At 50.5% G+C, this 20484-nt stretch overlaps 1 protein-coding gene across 1 annotated transcript in view; it reads left to right on the top strand.

Moving 5' to 3' along the window:
* The window catches only part of atp2b4 (ATPase plasma membrane Ca2+ transporting 4), a 386143-nt gene that overhangs the window by 329704 nt on the left and 35955 nt on the right, over positions 1-20484 (top strand). Inside the window, 3 exon segments of the mRNA XM_072489019.1 lie at positions 7015-7023; positions 17605-17839; positions 19789-19914. Coding sequence (XP_072345120.1) covers positions 7015-7023; positions 17605-17839; positions 19789-19914 — 370 coding nt within the window.

The following is a 20484-nucleotide window of genomic DNA, read 5'->3' as shown; positions in this document are numbered from 1 at the left end:
GGAGACATTCGCGCGAGATGGAATCCCGCGTGTGGTGATGCCAGATAATGGTCCCTGCTTCGCGAACTGGGAATGGAAAGAGCTCTCCGGCCGCTCCAGCTTTCGGCATGTACCATCCAGTCCGTGCTACCCACAGTCAAATGGGAAAGTGGAAAAGGGTGCCCACATTGTGAAACAGCTTATTAGCAAGGCAACAGATTCACGCTCGGACATCGACCTAGCGCTGTTGTCCTACCGAGCAACCCCATTGAGCTCAAGACTGTCGCCAGCGCAGATGCTCTTCGGCAGGGACATCCGGACAACCCTCCCGGCGATTCAATTCCGAGACCCCGGTAACGCTCTGGTACTCGACAAAATGCGGGTACTACGGTCCAAACAAAAACAATACTACGATCAACATGTGCTCCCACTCAAGCCACTGAACATGGGCGACATCGTCAGGATCAGGGACCCAGAAGGCGGATGGTCTGAGCCAGCCACGGTGATCAGGCAGGAGGCACCGCGGTCCTACATTGTCAAGTCATCGGCGGGAGTACTCTTTCATCGTAACCGCCGGGATCTGTTGATGCTTTGGCCGACAACGCCGGTGTTTCCCACACTGGACTTGACCAAGTCCATTAGTCCACAGGACGCTCCTCGCCACACAACGCCAGACCGTACTCTTGAGGACATCAAACCGTCATCCCCACCACCACCATTAAGACGCTCCAACAGAAGCCGTAAGGCACCCGACCGGCTAGATTTGTAACGACACTTCAACACACCCACAAGACAAATATGGACATTTCTCATGATGGACTTATAACACTGTTAATTGTTTCTGTATTACTTTTATCATTTTCGCAGTGTGCAGCTTTCCTTATTCTCACCACTTGTTGTGTACAGTTTTCTTGAGCCAGTCTCGAAAACATATCAAGTCAAAAGGGGGGGATGTAGTGATTTGTTCATCTGTACATACATCTGCACATGCACCAGGGACTGCAGCACAGACGTGACAGCCACAGCATCACTAGAGGGAGCATCAGAGACGGTATAAAGGGTTGAGCCCAAGGCAGGCTCCGCCTCTTTTAGAAGCACAGAGCTAGTGAGCAGCAGCAGACAGAGATAGCTCAGCATAGGCAGTGTACCTTAGTTTCACTGGTGATACCTCTTGACTGTTTTACATCTAGTTGAGCTCTGGAAGCAGAACGAACCCTTTGAATAAAGTGTTTGTGTTAACTGTAAGTCTACAGTCATTATTCAGAATTAGAGAATAACATAACACTCTCGCACGCACACACTTGCTCACACACACTCTCTCACACACACTCACTCAAACACTCGCTCACACACACTCGCTCAAACACTCACACACACACACTCTCGCACACACACTCTCACACACACTCACTCAAACACTCGCTCACACACACTCTCTCACTCACACACACTTGCTCACACACACTCTCTCACACACACTCACTCAAACACTCGCTCACACACACTCGCTCAAACACTCACACACACACACTCTCGCACACACACTCTCACACACACTCACTCAAACACTCGCTCACACACACTCGCTCAAACACTCTCACACACACACTCTCGCACACACACTCACTCAAACACTCTCTCACACACTCTCTCACACACACTCTCTCACACACTCTCTCACACACTCTCTCACACTCTCTCTCTCACACACACTCTCTCACACACTTTCTCTCACACACTTTCTCTCACACACTCTCTCTCACACACACACTCTCTCTCACACATTCTCACACACACTCTCACACTGTCACACACACTCTCTCACACACTCTCTCACACACACTCGCTCAAACACACTCTCTCACGCACACTCGCTCACACACTCGCTCAAACACTCTCACACACCGTCTCTCTTACACTCTCTCTCGCACACACACATACTCTCTCACACATTCTCACTCTCTCACACACACTCTCTCACACACACTCACTCAAACACACTCTCTCACACACTCACTCAAACACACTCGCTCACACACACTCGCTCAAACACACTCTCTCACGCACACTCTCTCACGCACACTCTCTCTTACACTCTCTCGCACACACACACTCTCTCACACATTCTCACACACACACTCTCACACACTCTCTCTCACACATACACTCTCTCACACACACACACTCTTACACACACACTCTTACACACACACTCTCACACACACACACACACACACACACTCTTTCACACACACTCTCCCACACACACACACACTCTCACACACACACACTGTTACACACACACTGTTACACACACACTCTCACACACACTCTCACACACACACACTCACACACACACTCTTACACACACACTCTCACACACACTCTCCCACACACACTCTCACACTGTTATGGGCGAGGCGTTTTCAGAACCCCAAGATGTATCATAGAGTTCAACCAACCTCCCCCTTTAATGTATTTGGTGCTTTTGAAGCACACGGCTTGTTCCCTAGGTGTGATATTACAATTATGGACGTGTGGTTTTTAACACAAAACAATGTTTATTCCCTGAACTCAAATTAACCGATTGAATAAACATTGGATCTCTTAACACCCCTTACTTCAAAGATAACCCGAACATAATACACCCCTAAATAATCCCTCAAAAGGTTCCTTCAAACATCCGAAAGGCTTCAAACCTTCAGAACAGTAACACACCAGGTCACAGAATATATATATTTTCTGTAGAATGGCAGAGATATATCAGCTTGGTTGACTTCAGCTCCAGCACCTTGCTTTTCTTCCTGCAGCTCTCTGGAAACACGCAGACACACCCAAGCTGCTTTTTCAAACTGGCTTTCTCCCTTCAAGCAGCTCGCAGCAAAGCAGAACTTCTCAAGCTGCTGCCTCAAACTGTCTTTCTCCTTTTAAGCAGCTCACGGCAAAACAGCCAGGCACATTTAAGCTGCTCTCAGCAAAACTGAAACCAAAAGCGGAAGTGAGCTCAGCTCCCCCCGCTGTGACATCACTTCAGTAATATGATCAGCTCCATTCCTTAAAGGTACATTGCTTAAACATCCATTTCTTAAAGGTACTCTCACATGAGACACACACACACACTCTCTCACACACACTCTCTCACACACTCTCCTACACACACTCACACACACACACACACTCTCACTTACACTCCTTGTTGACCCTATTGCAACCCCCTCCATCATTTTAAGTACCTTGTCTAGGTCACCCCCTCGTAGAGTCATCGAGGTTTACAGCATGGAAATGGGCTCCTCGGCCGAACTTGTCCATGCAATGCAGTTTTTAACCACTACGATTGTCCCAATTGCCCACATTTGGTCCATGTCTCTCTATAACCATCTTACCCATATAACTGTCTAACTGTCTGGACCATTTTGTATCTCCCCCCCCACCCCTCACCTCAAACCTATGCCCTCTAATTTCTGCCTCCCCTACCTTTAGGCTCTCCCTCAGCCATCTCTTTTCTCGAGGAAGAGGCTGGGTTTGCTCAATCTTTAATCTCCCATTTGTCATGGCAGTGTCCTTCAGGAAAGGTTTTTGGCTTATCGCATGGCTTCAGTGATGTCATTTTGTGGGTGGAGCTGGGCTGTGGCTCTGACTTTTTCTTAGTTTCACTTTCACATTTGGCTGCTGTAGACCCAGACAGAGAACAGACTTGTTTTATCCTATCTTTCTATTTTCATTTAAAATATCTGTTCCAGTTTTTAAAAAAACATTGATTGTCGCTACCTGCTGTTTTTGCAACTGAAAAGATGCAGTTTGCTTCCCGGAAGGGTTTAAATCTGCTGGTCAGATGGGGTCAGAATCTCAGGCAAAGCCAGTCTTATTCAAGTGAGAAAGGTTTTTTTTGGTTTACGGGATTTTGTTTTTGAATTGGAACAGTTAGGGGGGAATTCATTAAGTGTTATACATAGATTACTATAGCTGTGGGGTATCTATGTTTGTAATTGATAAAGGTTCTTGCTGTTCGTTGATATATAAATGTTAAATAAGTTCTTAGAATAAAGTATATTTTGATTAAAATGTCTAGGAAGACAATTGAATCACACCTGAAAGGCTCTTGTCCTCATCCTCGTGTTATGGGTCAGGGTTTAGAGAACCCCAAAATGTATCATGGAGTTCACCTGACCCACAACTTTAATAGATTGTGGTGTGGGGACCACACGGCCCACTCTACAGGTGTGGGACAGCAGAAATGGAAAAGTATTTTTTAAAGCAAAACAATGTTTATTCTATGAACTCAAGTTAACCTTTTTAAAACATACAGTGAACAGCTTAGCAACCATCAATTCAAATACAACCCCCAAAGAATACAACACTAGGTAATCCTTAATAACTTCCCAAACAACATCCAGAAGACAGAAGAAACAACTTTTAACAGAAGCACATTAGGTTTACATTCACTACTGAGAACATTTATAATTCTGAATTCACCAAATGATCAAGAGATAGTCTTTTCATGGCAGAGAGATCAACAGTACACCTGCTCTGTCTGAATTCAGCTCCAACACTGAAAACAAAACTAAAACACATCCCGCAGCAAACAGCCTAAAATGAAAGTAAAAAGCTGACAGACAGCCCAGCTCCACCCACTCTCTGACATCACTGCAGTAGGAAACACCCATTTCTGAAAGGTACTCTCACTACAGATATTTATATACACACCCATTTATAATCACCCATTTCTTAAAGGTGCTCTCACATGACACTAGTCATATTCAACAAAACATTACAGGTCAGGTGAACTCCACAATACTTTGGAGTTTTTAAAACCGAGCCCATAACACATTATTGTGACAATGGCCACATCGTGTTCCGCATTGCTAATTGGATAATTGTCGGAGGGTCAGTGCTGAGGGAGCGCTGCACTGTCGGAGGGTCAGTGCTGAGGGAGCACCGCACTGTCAGAGGGTCAGTGCTGAGGGAGCACCGCACTGTCGGAGGGTCAGTGCTGAGGGAGCGCCGCACTGTCGGAGGGTCAGTGTTGAGGGAGCGCTGCACTGTCAGAGCGCTGCACTGCCGGAGGGTCAGTGCTGAGGGAGCGCCGCACTGTCGGAGGGTCAGTGCTGAGGGAGTGCCGCACTGTTGGAGGGTCAGTGCTGAGGGAACGCTGCACTGTCAGAGGGTCAGTGCTGAGGGAGCGCTGCACTGTCGGAGCGCTGCACTGTCGGAGGGTCAGTGCTGAGGGAGCGCCGTACTGTCGGAGGGTCGGTGCTGAGGGAGCGCCGCACTGTTGGAGGGTCAGTGCTGAGGGAGTGCCGCACAGTCGGAGGGTCAGTGCTGAGGGAACGCTGCACTGTCGGAGCGCTGCACTGTCGGCGGGTCAGTGCTGAGGGAGCGCCGTACTGTCGGAGGGTCGGTGCTGAGGGAGCGCCGCACTGTTGGAGGGTCAGTGCTGAGGGAGTGCCGCACAGTCGGAGGGTCAGTGCTGAGGGAACGCTGCACTGTCGGAGCGCTGCACTGTCGGAGGGTCAGTGCTGAGAGAGCGCCGCACTGTAGGAGGGTCAGTGTTGAGGGAGCGCTGCACTGTCGGAGGGTCAGTGCTGAGGGAGCGCCGCACTGTCGGAGGGTCAGTGCTGAGGGAGTGCCGCACTGTCGGAGGGTCAGTGCTGAGGGAGCGCTGCACTATCAGAGGGTCAGTGCTGAGGGAGTGCCGCACTGTCGGAGGGTCAGTGCTGAGGGAGCGCCGCACTGTCGGAGGGTCAGTGCTGAGTGAGCGCTGCACTGTCGGAGGGTCAGAGTTGAGGGAGCGCTGCACTGTCGGAGCGCTGCACTGTTGGAGGGTCAGTGCTGAGGGAGCGCCGCACTGTCGGAGGGTCAGTGCTGAGGGAGCGCCACACTGTCGGAGGGTCAGTGCTGAGGGAGCGCTGCACTGTCAGAGGGTCAGTGCTGAGGGAGCGCCGCACTGTCGGAGGGTCAGTGCTGAGGAAGTGCCGCACTGTCGGAGGGTCAGTACTGAGGGAGCTCCGCACTGTCGGAGGGTCAGTGCTGAGGGAGCGCTGCACTGTCGGAGGGTCAGTGCTGAGGGAGCGCCGCACTGTCTGAGGGTCAGTGCTGAGGGAGCGTCGCACTGTCGGAGGGTCAGTGCTGAGGGAGCGTCGCACTGTCGGAGGGTCAGTGCTGATGGAGCGCTGCACTGTCGGAGCGTCAGTGCTGAGGGAGCGCCGCACTGTCGGAGGGTCAGTGCTGAGGGAGCGCTGCACTGTCGGAGGGTCAGTGCTGAGGGAGCGCCGCACTGTCGGAGGGTCAGTGCTGAGGAAGCGCCGCACTGTCGGAGGGTCAGTGCTGAGGGAGTGCCGCACTGTCGGAGGGTCAGTACTGAGGGAGCTCCGCACTGTCGGAGGGTCAGTGCTGAGGGAGCGCTGCACTGTCGGAGGGTCAGTGCTGAGGGAGCGCTGCACTGTCGGAGCGTCAGTGCTGAGGGAGCGCCGCACTGTCGGCGGGTCAGTGCTGAGGGAGCGCCGCACTGTCGGAGGGTCAGTGCTGAGGGAGCGCCGCACTGTCGGAGGGTCAGTGCTGAGGGAGCACCGCACTGTCGGAGGGTCAGTGCTGAGGGAGCGCCGCACTGTCGGAGGGTCAGTGCTGAGGGAGCGCCGCACTGTCGGAGGGTCAGTGCTGAGGGAGCGCCGCACTGTCGGAGGGTCAGTGCTGAGGGAGCACCGCACTGTCGGAGAGTCAGTGCTGAGGGAGCGCCGCACTGTCGGAGGGTCAGTGCTGAGGGAGCGCCGCACTGTCGGAGGGTCAGTGCTGAGGGAGCGCCGCACTGTCGGAGGGTCAGTGCTGAGGGAGCACCGCACTGTCGGAGGTGCTGCTTCCGAATTATGGCCTTAACCCAGAAAGTTATCCCTGTGCCCTTTGAGTGGGATCGCTGAAGATCCTGTGAGTGTCGGTATTAGGGGTATTACGGTACCTAGGTTGAGGCTGTAAGATCATTGGTGTGGGAGATACCTGAGACAGGAAGATCATTGGTGAAGCCTGCCTGCTGGTTCCGCCCAGTGAGGCGGAGTATAAGAGCCCGTGTCTCCCCAGCAGCTGCATTCTGTACCTGCGCTGCTGGGGGAAACATCTAGTCCAATAAAGCCTTCCATTGTCTTCCAATCGCGCTACTGGAGTTATTGATCGAGCATCAATTTACTGGACTAGATTTTAAAGAATGGAGCTCCGAATCAAGCCGGAGTGTCTGCAACACAGCCCCCACGCGGCAAACTCAGCGGCAACCTTCAAACACTGGCTGGCGTGCTTCAACGGGTACCTCAGGACGGCCACGACTGCATCCACGGAGGACCAGAAGATGCAAGTTCTCCACTCGAGTGTGAGCCCAGAGATCTACACCCTCATCGAGGATGCGGACGATTTCGAGGCCGCGATGGCCCTGTTGAAAGGACACTATATACGCCCAGTAAACCAGGTCTACGTCTGACATCTGCTCGCGACAAGGCGACAAATCCCGGGGGAATCACTGGATGAATTCTACAGCGCGCTCCTCTAACTAGGTAGGAACTGTGACTGCTCGCAAGTTTCAGCCAGCGACCACACAGAACTTTACATCTGGGACGCTTTCGTTGCAGGTATGCTGTCTTCCCAAATCCGTCAGCGGCTGCTGGAGAAAGCGACACTTGGTCTCAAGGAGGCACGGGTCCTTGCTAGCTCCCTGGATGTGGCTTCCCGAAACGCCCGCGCGTACGTCCCCAACCGTGCGGCAGCCCCTTGGGCAGCATAGAACCCACCCGCGGCCGACCCCGATGCATCCCCCATCCCCCCCCACAAGCCTGTGCCGCACGGCTACCAGGCAGCCCCGGGGGGGCCAAGCACCCCCGGCAGCGCTGCCCGGTCCGCTCCTCCACCTGCAAAGGTTGTGGCAAAAAGAGTCATCTCGTGGCGGTATGCCAGGCCTGGGCGGTCGCCGCTGTCTCCGGGGGCGAACCGGGGCCGCCAGCACAACTGTCTCCACGGGCCACGTGCGGGCCGCGGGCGCCGCCATCCTGTTCCCCAGGGACCGCGTGCGATGCATGGGTGCCGCCATCTTGGCTGGCGTCTCAGGACCCCAATTCGGATGACCACACACCGCCCGAGGAAAATCTTCAACTTTTACCACGACTCGCCTCGGTGACCCTGGACCAGTCTCGGCCCCGAACGCTCTCATAGAACATAGAACATAGAAAATACAGCACAGAACAGGCCCTTCGGCCCACGATGTTGTGCTGAACCTTTGTCCTAGATTAATCATAGATTATCATTGAATTTACAGTGCAGAAGGAGGCCATTCGGCCCTTTGAGTCTGCACCGGCTCTTGGAAAGAGCACCCTACCCAAACTCAACACCTCCACCCAACACCAAGGGCAATTTGGACACTAAGGGCAATTTATCATTGGCCAATTCACCTAACCCGCACATCTTTGGACTGTGGGAGGAAACCGGAGCACCCGGAGGAAACCCACGCAGACACGGGGAGGACGTGCAGACTCCGCACAGACAGTGACCCAAGCCGGAATCGAAACTGGGACCATGGAGCTGTGAAGCAATTGCGCTATCCACAATGCTACCGTGCTGCTCTCGACCGCGACGACGACCGTGCTCATCAACGGGCGCAAAACATCCTGCCTGATCGACTCCGGGAGCACAGAGAGCTTTATACACCCCAACACGGTAAGGCGCTGTTCTCTTCCCATCCACCCAGTTAACCAAAACATCTCCCTGGCCCCCGTGTCTCACTCTGTAGAGATCAAGGGGTTCTGCGTAGCGAACCTCACGGTCCAGGGAAGAGAATTAAAAAATTTCCGACTCTACGTCCTCCCTCACCTCTGCGTTGCCACGTTCCTGGGATTGGACTTCCAATGCAACCTCCAGAGCTTAACCTTTAAATTCGGCGGCCCTGTACCCCCCCTCACTGTCTGCAGCCTCGCGACCCTCAAGGTCGACCCGCCTTCCCTTTTGGCCAACCTCACCCCGGATTGCAAACCCGTCGCCACCAGGAGCAGACGGTACAGTGCCCAGGACCGGACCTTCATTCGGTCAGAAGTCCAGCGGTTACTGAAGGAAGGTATTATAGAGGCTGGCAACAGCCCCTGGAGAGCTCAAGTAGTGGTTGTAAAGACCGGGGAGAAGCACAGGATGGTCATCGATTATAGCCAGACCATCAACAGGGATACGCAGCTCGACGTGTACCCTCTCCCCCGCATACCTGATTTGGTCAATCAGATTGCACAATACAAGGTCTTTGATGTGTTAGGCAGGTTGGTTCGATGTGGACTGCACTCGATGCAGGGAAGTTAGAAACAGACGTCTAACACAAGAAAATGTCCAACACTGTTTTATTCAACGAGATGAACTGCTGTACATATTCAGCTGTGGGTCGACACTATACTGAACTGACTGGTGACCTTGTAGTAGCCCGACCAGACTTACTAACTACCGCATGGTGTTTACACTGTGCTAGCTCGTGGACTCTGACTGTCTCAGTAGGGTCCCGAGAGAGCGGGAAACCTAGTGCCCTCTGGCTTTATAGTGGTGGTGTCCTGTCTGGTGATTGGCTGTGCTGTGTTGTATGCTTACTGGTCATCCTATGTGTCAATCACTGCCTGTCTGCATCCCATTATATACATGATGGAAATTAAGACAGTCTTTTCCACGGTGGACCTCAAATCCGCCTACCACCAGCTCCCCATCCGCCCGGGCGACCGCAAGTACACTGCATTCGAAGCAGACGGGCGGCTCTACCACTTCCTAAGGGTTCCCTTCGGTGTCACAAATGGAGTCTCGGTCGTTCAACGGGAGATGGACCGAATGGTTGACCGGTACAGTTTGCGGGCCACGTTCCCGTACCTCGACAACGTCACCATCTGCGGCCATGACCAGCAGGATCACGACACCAACCTCCGCAAATTCTTCCAGACCGCAAAAATCCTTAATCTAACCTACAACAAGGACAAATGCGTGTTCAGCACCGACCGTCTAGCCATCCTCGGCTACGTAGCGCATGATGGAGTCATAGGCCCAGATCCCAAACGTATGCGCCCCCTCATGGAGTTTCCCCTCCCCCACTGCTCCAAGGCCCTGAAACGCTGCCTGGGATTTTTTTCATATTACGCCAGTGGGTCCCAATTATGCGGACAAGCCCCGCCCACTAATCCAATCCTCGGTTTTCTCCCTGTCGGCAGAGGCCCGCCAGGCCTTCATCCGCATAAAGGCGGACATGCAGGCAATCGATGAATCCCTTCCCTTCCAAGTCAAGAGCGACACATTTGACGTAGCTCTGGCAGCCACCCTCAACCAAGCGGGCAGGCCCGTGGCCTTCTTCTCACGCACCCTCCATGCTTCAGAAATCCGTCATTCCTCCGTTGAAATGGAAGGCAGAGTAGAAGCTGTGCAGCACTGGAGGCATTGCCTGGCCGGCAGGGCATTCACTCTCCTCACTGACCAACGGTCGGTAGTTTTCATGTTCGATAATGCACAGCGGGGCAAGATAAATAATGATAAGATCTTACGGTGGAGGATCGAGCTCTCCACCTACAACTATGAGATCTTGTACCGTCCTGGGAAGCTAAACGAGCCTCCTGACGCCCTGTCCCGCGGCACATGTGCCAACGCACAAGTGAACCGACTCTGGGCCCTCCATGAGGACCTCTGCCACCCGGGGGTCATTCGATTCTTCCATTTTATCAAGACCCGCAACCTGCCCTACTCCCTCGAGGAGGTCAGGACCGCCACCAGGGACTGCCAAATCTGCGCGGAGTGCAAGCCGCACGTCTACCGGCCAGAGAAAGCGCACCTGATAAAGGCTTCCATTCCCTTTGAACGCCTCAGTATGGACTTCAAAGGGCCCCTCCCCTCCACCGACCGCAACACGTACTTCCTGAACGTGATTGACGAGTACTCCCGGTTCCCATTCGTCTTCCCCTGCCCCGACATGACCGCAGCCACCGTCATAAAAGCCCTCCACAGTATCTTTACCCTGTTCGGTTTCCCCGCCTACATCCACTGCGATAGGGGCCCTCCTTCATGAGCGATGAACTGCGTCAGTTCCTGCTCAGCAAGGGCATTGCCTCGAGCAGGACGACCAGTTATAACCCCCGGGGAAACGGACGGGTAGAGAGGGAGAACGGAACGGTCTGGAAGACCGTCCTACTGGCCCTACGGTCCAGAAATGTCTCCCGCTGGCACGAGGTCCTTCCCGATGCAGTCCACTCCATCCGATCACCACTGTGTACCACGACAAACAAAACCTCATGAACGTCTCCTTGTCTTCCCTAGGAAGTCCTCCTCCGGGACCTCGCTCCCAACCTGGCTGGCAGCTCCTGGACCCATTCTGCTCCGCAAACATGTGTGGGCGCACAAGTCGGACCCATTGGTAGAGAGGGTCCACCTCCTTCACGCTAACCCTCAGTGGCGTACCCCGACGGCCGGCAGGATATGGTCTCCCTACGGGACCTGGCGCCCGTTGGATCCCCACCCACACACCCCCCCCACCTACCCCACCCTCCCTCCCACCGGCGCACCCCATGGCTGCCCCCTTCCCAGGTGGATCGGTTCTTCCACTGGCCCCACCCAAGGGTGATGAAGCTACCGAAAAAGCAGAAGTCACGCTCGCGGAGGCACGGATGCCCGAGCCGGCGCCTGCATCACCGCCGAAACTGCAACGATCACAGAGGCCGTCCAGGGCCCCCGATCGACTACTTGCTTCATTCTGATATGTACATGTAAAATGAATACTGTAAATAATTGTGACATGTAATAAGGCAAAACACTGTACCACCGACGGGTACCACCATAACCTCTACCACTGTATGACGCGGGACCACCACCCCCGCTGGACTCTTTTTTTTAACAGGGGGTGAATGTGGTAGTTGGTATTCGGGGTATTACGGTACCTAGGTTGAGGTTGTAAGATCATTGGTGTGGGATGTTAGACGTTTTAGTTGCTGTGATATGAAGAGTCTAAAGTTCTGTTCCTTTATCACAAACACACATTTATTTCCTTCCAACAGCCTTTGCCCAAAACTCTCACTATACATCACCCGACAGAGGCCACCTGAAGCCCCTTTACATATCAGTGTCAATTCATGGATACTTAACATAAATGAGACAACTAATTGCAATGTCTCTTAACCCATTACTCAACAGTCTTCCCTTCCTTGGAGAAAAAAAAAATTAGGTGAAAACAAAATGTCAAGAAACTCAAAAACACACACATGATTTTCCCCCCCTTTTTTTTTTGTTTGGACGAGAAAGAAAAAAAAAAACAGTCACTGAAACAAGCGCCCTTCATTAACAATATCCAAAAGTTTCTGTGAACTCGCCCCTCTTTTCGTAAAACAGTCTGACAGTTGATAGCTCCTGTCGACCCATTTAATTTTTGTTATTTCCCCTCTGTCCAACATCTGCTTCAAACTTGCGATGTCTATCCGTAACCTCTTTTCATTGACACTTTTTGTAGCGTGCACATTTTCCCACAGGGATTTATTGTCAATGTGACAGTCAACAGGTATATTACCCAAATCCCCTAATCCCAAAATTTCTGTCAATATCATACTTATATAAAAGGCCATATCCACCGCCTCTACAAGGCTTAATGTCTCAGCAGCCAAAGTGCTTTTTACCACTCTCCTTATTTTCTTTGTTTCCCACACAAGCGGGCAACATTTACCATTGTTCCCCAAAAAGAAAATTATAAAACCTCCTGCGCTTGAAACACCATCACATAAATTTGCGTAGGACGCATCTCTATAAGCTATGAATTTCAAGTGCCTAAGGTCACCTAAAACCGGGAACTTCAAAACACACACCTGCATTTTTAGTTTGGCCAACGTTTTATTTGCTCTTATTATGTCTTCCACTTTGGGATCATTCATTTTTGTACTCAACTCTAAGACATCAAAACTCACGTCCAGTCTAGTCTGTCTACCTAACCAGTTCAGTTGTCCAATTAAACTTCGCAGTTGCTCTTTTTCTATCTTTGAAACCATTGTGTCTTTTTGTGAAACTCGGCCACGACTAATTGCTATTGGGCTAATGCTTTCCAAATAAGATTGCTGACGTAAAGCTGCCCCTAACTTAGTCTGTCCAATTTCCAGTCCAATATATTTAAATGCACCGGAAGCCTGACTTCCAACCGTGAATTCTTTCCTCAAACCAGAGATTACAATAGCTTCAAAATCACTAGTCCCACCCCACAAAAAATCATCGACATGCATCATAAAAACGCCAGAAAGATTTCCTTTACAGTGCCAGTAAAACATTGCAGGATCTGCTTTCAACTGGCAACAGCCTAACTTTAACAAAACTGACCTTACCGAAAAATACCAGACTCTAGATGCATCATTTAATCCATATACACATTTGTTCAACTTCCAGAGTACCCCTTCTATGTTAGCTGCTTCTTTAGGACAGAGAAAAATGTCTCTCTGGAGCCCCTGCAAAAAGGCAGCTTTTATATCGATAGATTTGCATTCCCATGCCTTTGTGGCTAATGGAGCCAAGAAGATCTTTAAAATAACCTTTCCTGCTGGAGTTGAATCTACCCTTAAATCCTGATCTTCTAAGCTTTCTTCAAATCCCCTTGCCACAAGCCTGGCCTTTGCCTTATAAGTTCAATCCGGAAGAACCTTTTCAGTGTAAATCCATCTGTGGGACAGAGCTCTTTGTCCCCTATCCGGTACTTCTGTGTATACCCCAAATTCACTCCAACTATGCAATTCTTGCTGTTTAGCTTCTTTGATAACTTTTTCATCTAATTTATTTTGAAGCCACCAAAATCTCACGTGCATGTGGGCTTCTACTCCTATTAGTATTCGTAGTCTTACTCATGTTCCGAGATCTTGATAAACTACGTCCCTCTCCCGCCTGGTATCTCGTTCTGTACTGCTACTGCTTGATCTTTCCCTTCTGCTGTGGGATGTCCTTTCAACAGTTCTCGACCTTTTCCTGCGGACCTGTTCACTATCCAATGTACTATCTGAACTGGCACTGCATTTCTGTGCCCTCCATTTTTGAACTTTGTTTTCCCAATCCATTGTCTTGACTCCTTCCCCTGAATGCTGTATGTTCAACCAATGTTTATACTTTCCAGTGGCCTTCCCTGCTCTACTAATAACAGTTGCATCCTTCCATTGACTAGACCCTTCAGGCAAGTATGTCACTTTTGTACCAACTTTTGGCAGTTGCCCTTTCAGAAAAATGGCCTGTTCTAATTCATCAGAAGTGTTGTGTTCCTCCACAGAAACCCTGTCTATATCGGTTAATTGGTCCTCATAGTTCTGTAACATGCGTACCAGATGACTCTGGTTCCTCGTCATGTCTGTCTGCTCTGTCTAAGTTTGAAAATTTGTAATCTGTACCCATTATCCTTGATGAATGTACCCTAACAGTTTGATTACCACGTTGCAAAATAATTGTTTTGCCATCTATGCCTATGATCTTCCCTGGGCCTTTCCATTCATTAGAATTGTCTCTCTTATAGTATACCATGCCTCCTTGCTGAAAAACGGCATCTGATGGCTGTATGTTATGTCTTAAAGCTCTGCAAATTCTTTCAGAGACTTCTGCTTCCAAAAAATATTTTCTACTGCTATGTAATGCATTTAAATGTTCAGCAAAAGCAGAGCTAATTGTAGTCCCCTCCCAAGCTGGAGGCTGGTCATCCAAAATGGACGGAATGTTAGGATTTCTACCAAACACTAATTGATAAGGACTATAGCCCCCAACCATCTGCAATGAATTCTTTGCATGTACTGCCCATGCGAAAGCTGAATTTAGCCTGCAATTTGGTCGATCTGCCAAAATTTTCCGAAGCATGCCATCCATCGATGACAGCATGATTTATTTCACAGACACCATTACCAAATGGGCTTTCTGCAGCCGTATTCATAACTCTGATATTCATGTTTTCATACATATCCCTAAACTCATCATTAGAAAATTCTCCCCCCTTGTCCGTAAGGAATTTTGCCAGTGGACCCATTCCTGTCCCTATCCATTTTTCCACAATTTGATCCAGAATTACTCTCTTTTCTTTACTTCGTACAATCGTTGATTGACTAAATCTGGTTGCTAAATCTACAAAATGCAAAATAAATATATTATTTGCTTTATCCCAGATCTTAAGGTCCATGGCCACAATGTTGTTAAAATCCCTGGCCAAAGGTAGGGTTACTATCGGTCGTGCTGGTGTCCTTCTGTACTTCCTACAAACTTCACAGCAGTCACTAACCTGTTCTATCAGTTTAGTATAGTCATCATCCCTTACCCCTGCATCCTTTAATACATTTTTCAGCCTCCGAGGAGACGGATGTGCAAATTGCCTATGCAGTTTCAATACCACAAGCTTTTTATCAGCTAAAGTCCCATTTTCAACTGCAATTAACACATCCTTAACCACTCTACTTGAAATATTATTTGTCAGTAATGGAATACAATAGTATCCCGACTGTGTAAATTGTAAATCCACCGACTTTCCAAAAACTGTTGCCTTATCCTGTTCCATATCCAGTTTCATGTGTGCTTTCTTCATCGACGGTCTGCTCAGAAGCAAAGGTATCTCACTTGATACAACATCCGTGCTAATGAAATGATTCACTCCGGCAATATTGCAAGGGATCACCACTCCTTTCAGCGACTTCAGAGTATTATCATCCCCAAACCTGAAACTTATGGAACTTTCAAATTCCTTAACCTTGTTACGATTTTCAGCATTCAAAGGGCCCAGGTAACATTTTAACCAGTCAATTCCACACACAGTAGATGTGCAGCCACTGTCCAATACAGCACAGTTGAAGGATTCTGCAACCAACACCCTCATTACCGGCGTAAAACTGCTTGTCAATAGGACAATGCCTTCTTTCTGGTCACTATCTTTTTCCTCTTCTGACTCTTCCGTGTCATGTGTCGCTTCAAACACTCTATCATAACGAGTTGGACAGTTGTAAGCATAATGGTATTGAGAGTCACATCGAAAACATCGATTTATCATGCCCCGTGCATTTCTGGGGTTCATCTTCCTATTGTAGGTTCTAACTGGGTTTCTGTCTTCATAATTTCCTTGTCTCGGTCTCCTTCTATAGTCTTGAGCCCTGTTCGTAGCCATACGATTTCGCCATCCTGTTAGTAGTGTATCTTCCATATTCTGCCTTATTGCAGGCTGACCTATTTGGGTCATCAGAGCCATCGGAATCGAATGTTTCCCCAGAAACTTTTGTAAAGCTTTTGTCATTTGTTCGAATAAGGTATCCTTATCAGTAAACTGAACTCCTGTCAAAACCAGGAGCCTATCCACGTTGCTCACTCTCGCACAGTCAAGTAATTTAAAGGCCAACACAGACTGTGGAAATTCCAGGTTGTGTTTCTGCAGCCTTTTATATAGTCTGTCAAATTCCATTATATAGTCTTCCATGGAGATAGCCTCCATTTTCCGGAACTTATCAAAATCCGACCATGCTTCATACGCACTTAACAAGTCATCTTTCTGATAAATCTTATCCATATAATGTAATAAAGTCTCCAGACCTCCTTCTGAGTCTAACTCTTCCAATTCCAGCTCAGAAAGCACTTTGTTTCGGATTTTACTGCCATATGGTAGAGAAAGAGCCAATGCCATACCTTGTTTTCTCTTTCCCAAAGCAGTTACCTTAGTCCACATAACTACTGCACTTCTCCATTGGTCGTACGATTCCCTTTCAGAAAATAAGGGGGGGTAGTCATATCCAGCCATCTTTATCCTGGGTTCAGCCACATATCCCTTTTTGTTTTTCTTTTCTCACTCACTCCTTGCTTTGATCTGGAAAAGTTGTATCTTTCAACCCTTCACATTTACACAGCGACCATCCTCTGCGACCAATTGTTCGACGTTTTAGTTGCTGTGATATGAAGAGTCTAAAGTTCTCGTTCCTTTTTCACCAACACACATTTATTTCATTCCAACAGCCTTTGCACAAAACTCTCACTATACATCACCCGACAGAGGCCACCTGAAGCCCCTTTACATATCAGTGTCAATTAATGGATACTTAACATAAATGAGACAACTAATTGCAATGTCTCTTCACCCATTACTCAACAGAGGTACCTGAGATAGGAAGATCATTGGTGACGTCTGCCTGCTGGTTCCGCCCAGTAAGGTGGAGTATAAGAGTCTGTGTCTCTCTAGCAGCTTCATTCTGTACCTGCACTGCTGGGGGAACCACCTAGACCAATAAAGCCTTCAATTGTCATCCAATCTCGCTTCTGGAGTCATTGATCGAGCATCAGGTCCCCTGGCCACGATTGAATGAGGAGAAGTTGGGCTGAAAGGTGGATTGGACGTGTTTTTACCTCAATGGTCTCTGGGATCTTCCTGTGCAGCAGTTGGCTGTTGAAGGCCCTTCCATCACAAGAATGGAAACCTTGATTAAAATGCCAAACCAGTTCACTCTCCTAACCGTTAGGAGAGGGTCTGTGGTGGTAGGCAGGGGGGTGGCGGCGAAGGGAGGGAGGGTTGTGTGGGGGGGGAGTGACGGGGAAACGTGCCAGGGTAATAAGAGTTATTTGACGGACAGGAGCGGCCTTGACCATTTCCCCTTCCCTTCTGCAGTCTGCAGCGGCCAGTCTTTAATCGAGATGGAAGACCAGGGGGAGGCCAAGTCCAGCTGGATCGAGGGGGCCGCCATTTTGCTCTCCGTCCTGTGCGTGGTCCTGGTAACGGCCTTCAACGACTGGAGCAAGGAGAAGCAGTTCCGGGGTCTGCAGAATCGCATCGAGATGGAGCAGAGGTTCACCGTGCTGCGCAATGGCCAGCTGCTCAACATCCCCGTCGGCGACATCATGGTGGGCGACATCGCCCAAATCAAGTACGGTAGGTTCGCCCGCACTTGGCCTGGGGTCGATGTCGAATTCACCGCGCGCATCGCCGCACGCCACACTCCCAACCTCTCTGACCGCCTCCTACACCTCCCTCCACTTCTCCTCAATCCTCACCAACTGCGCCCCCGCCCCCCGCCCCCCCACCCCCTGCTCTCCCAGCCATCCGTATATATCCCAAATCCTGCCCTCTCCTTCCACATCCAGGAGCAGCAACCGCTCCGACAGGGTACATTCTGGCAACTTGGAAAATCCATCCTTCGCTTGTATATACCTGAACTTGCTTCCCTTCGGAAGTCCCGCCCTCTCCCACGGCTCTTCCAGACTTGCAAACCTCTCCTCCAGGTATCGATCCCTCACCCTCGCCAGCCCCCCCCCCCACCTCTCTCCACCTCCGATACATGCCGTCCTCCGCACCCCCCCCCCCCCGGCATAACCCCGTGGTTCTCACACAGTGGGGTCAGCACCGACATCCCCTCCATCGTAAAGTGTCTCCTCCACTGGTTCCACACCCTAATCGTGGCCTGTACCCCCGGGCTCTCCTTGTACCCTCCTCTGTGCCATCGGGAGCGCCGCCGTCACCATGGCCCTCAGGCTGGACCCCCTAAAGGACTCCACCTCCATCCTAATCCCACGCTAACCCCGCTCCTTCCCCTCATCTTCTCCACTGAGACTATCACAGCTGTACTACGGGAGGACACCTCAGAGGGCAGTGAGGCTATATGGGTAGGAATCAGGAATAAGAAGGGTGCAGTCACAATGTTGGGGGTTTACTACAGGCCTCCCAACAGCCAGCGGGAGATAGAGGAGCAGATAGGTAGACAGATTTTGGAAAAGAGTAAAAACAACAGGGTTGTGGTGATGGGAGACTTCAACTTCCCCAATATTGACTGGGACTCACTTAGTGCTAGGGGCCTGGATGGGGCAGAGTTTGTAAGGAGCATCCAGGAGGGCTTCTTAAAACAATATGTAGACAGTCCAACTAGGGAAGGGGCTATACTGAACCTGGTATTGGGGAATGAGCCCGGCCCGGTGGTAGAAGTTTCAGTAGGGGAGCATTTCGGGAACAGTGACCACAATTCAGTAAGTTTTAAAGTGCTGGTGGACAAGGATAAGAGTGGTCCTAGGGTGAATGTGCTAAATTGGAGGAAGGCTAATTATAACAATATTAGGCTGGAACTGAAGAACCTAGATTGGGGGCGGATGTTTGAGGGTAAATCAACATCTGACATGTGGGAGGCTTTCAAGTGTCAGTTGAAAGGAATTCAGGACCGGCATGTTCCTGTGCGGAAGAAGGATAAATACGGCAAATTTCGGGGACCTTGGATAATGAGAGATATTGTAGGTCTCGTCAAAAAGAAAAAGGAGGCATTTGTCAGGGCTAAAAGGCTGGGCAGATCCAGGTGTTCAGGTCCACAGGTGGAATATAAGGAAAGTAGGAAGGAACTTAAGCAAGGAGTCAGGAGGGCTAGAAGAGGTCACGAAAAGTCATTGGCAAATAGGGTTAAGGAAAATCCCAAGGAAAATCCTGACTTGTGTCCTTGCAGATGGTGGACAGGCTTTGGGGGGAGTCAGGAGGTGAGTTACTCTCCGCAGGAGTCCCAGCCTCTGACCTGCTCTGGTAGCCACAGTATTTATGTGGCTGGGTCCAGTTCAGCTTCTGATCAATGGTAACCCCCAGAATGTTGATCAAATGGACCCCAGCCAGTTAGTGCCAACAATATCAATGATGGAGGATTAACAGGGGTTAATATCCGTCCGTGGGTCTCCATCACCGGGGAACTGCAACCACATTTTCCACCTGTGGGATCCTGCTGTGCGGGTTTGGGGCGGTGAGCGTGTGGTGGTGGTGGGCCGGGTCAGGCCGGGTCACGTCACCTGCTGGGGCCCGGTCTCTGCCCTTCCATCGACTTTTGACCTGCGACCTCTGGTGACCCCCCTCAGGTGACCTCCTCCCCGCTGACGGTATCCTCATCCAGGGCAATGACCTGAAGATTGACGAGAGCGCCCTGACGGGAGAATCAGACCACGTGCGCAAGTCGTCTGACGCTGACCCGATACTGCTGTCAGGTACGTGCACCGCGCCTGCGCCCTCTTCTCCCTCGATTTCCCCCAAGTGAAATCCCTCCTCGGTCTCCATCGCGAACGTACTCGGACGGTCACGGTTCCTCTGGGTCGAGGACTCCTCCTGTTCCCGAAACACGGCCTCCAGTTCTAAAATTGTTAGATGCAGAGTAAAGCTCCCTCTACACTGTCCCCCATCAAACACTCCCAGGACAGGGACAGCACGGGGTTAGATACAGAGTAAAGCTCCCCCTACACTGTCCCCATCAAACACTCCCAGGACAGGTACAGCACTGGGTTAGATACAGAGTAAAGCTCCCTCTACACTGTCCCCCATCAAACACTCCCAGGACAGGTACAGCACGGGGTTAGATACAGAGTAAAGCTCCCTCTACACTGTCCAATCAAACACTCCCAGGACAGGCACAGCATGGGGTTAGATACAGAGTAAACCTCCCTCTACACTGTTCCCATCAAACACTCCCAGGACAGGGACAGCACGGGGTTAGATACAGAGTAAAGCTCCCTCTACACTGTCCCCATCAAACACTCCCAGGACTGGTACAGCACGGGGTT

This window comes from Scyliorhinus torazame, chromosome 22 (genome assembly GCF_047496885.1).
Source record: "Scyliorhinus torazame isolate Kashiwa2021f chromosome 22, sScyTor2.1, whole genome shotgun sequence".
Classification (NCBI taxonomy): Eukaryota; Metazoa; Chordata; class Chondrichthyes; order Carcharhiniformes; family Scyliorhinidae; genus Scyliorhinus; species Scyliorhinus torazame.
This window is presented reverse-complemented; position numbering and strand designations above follow the sequence as displayed.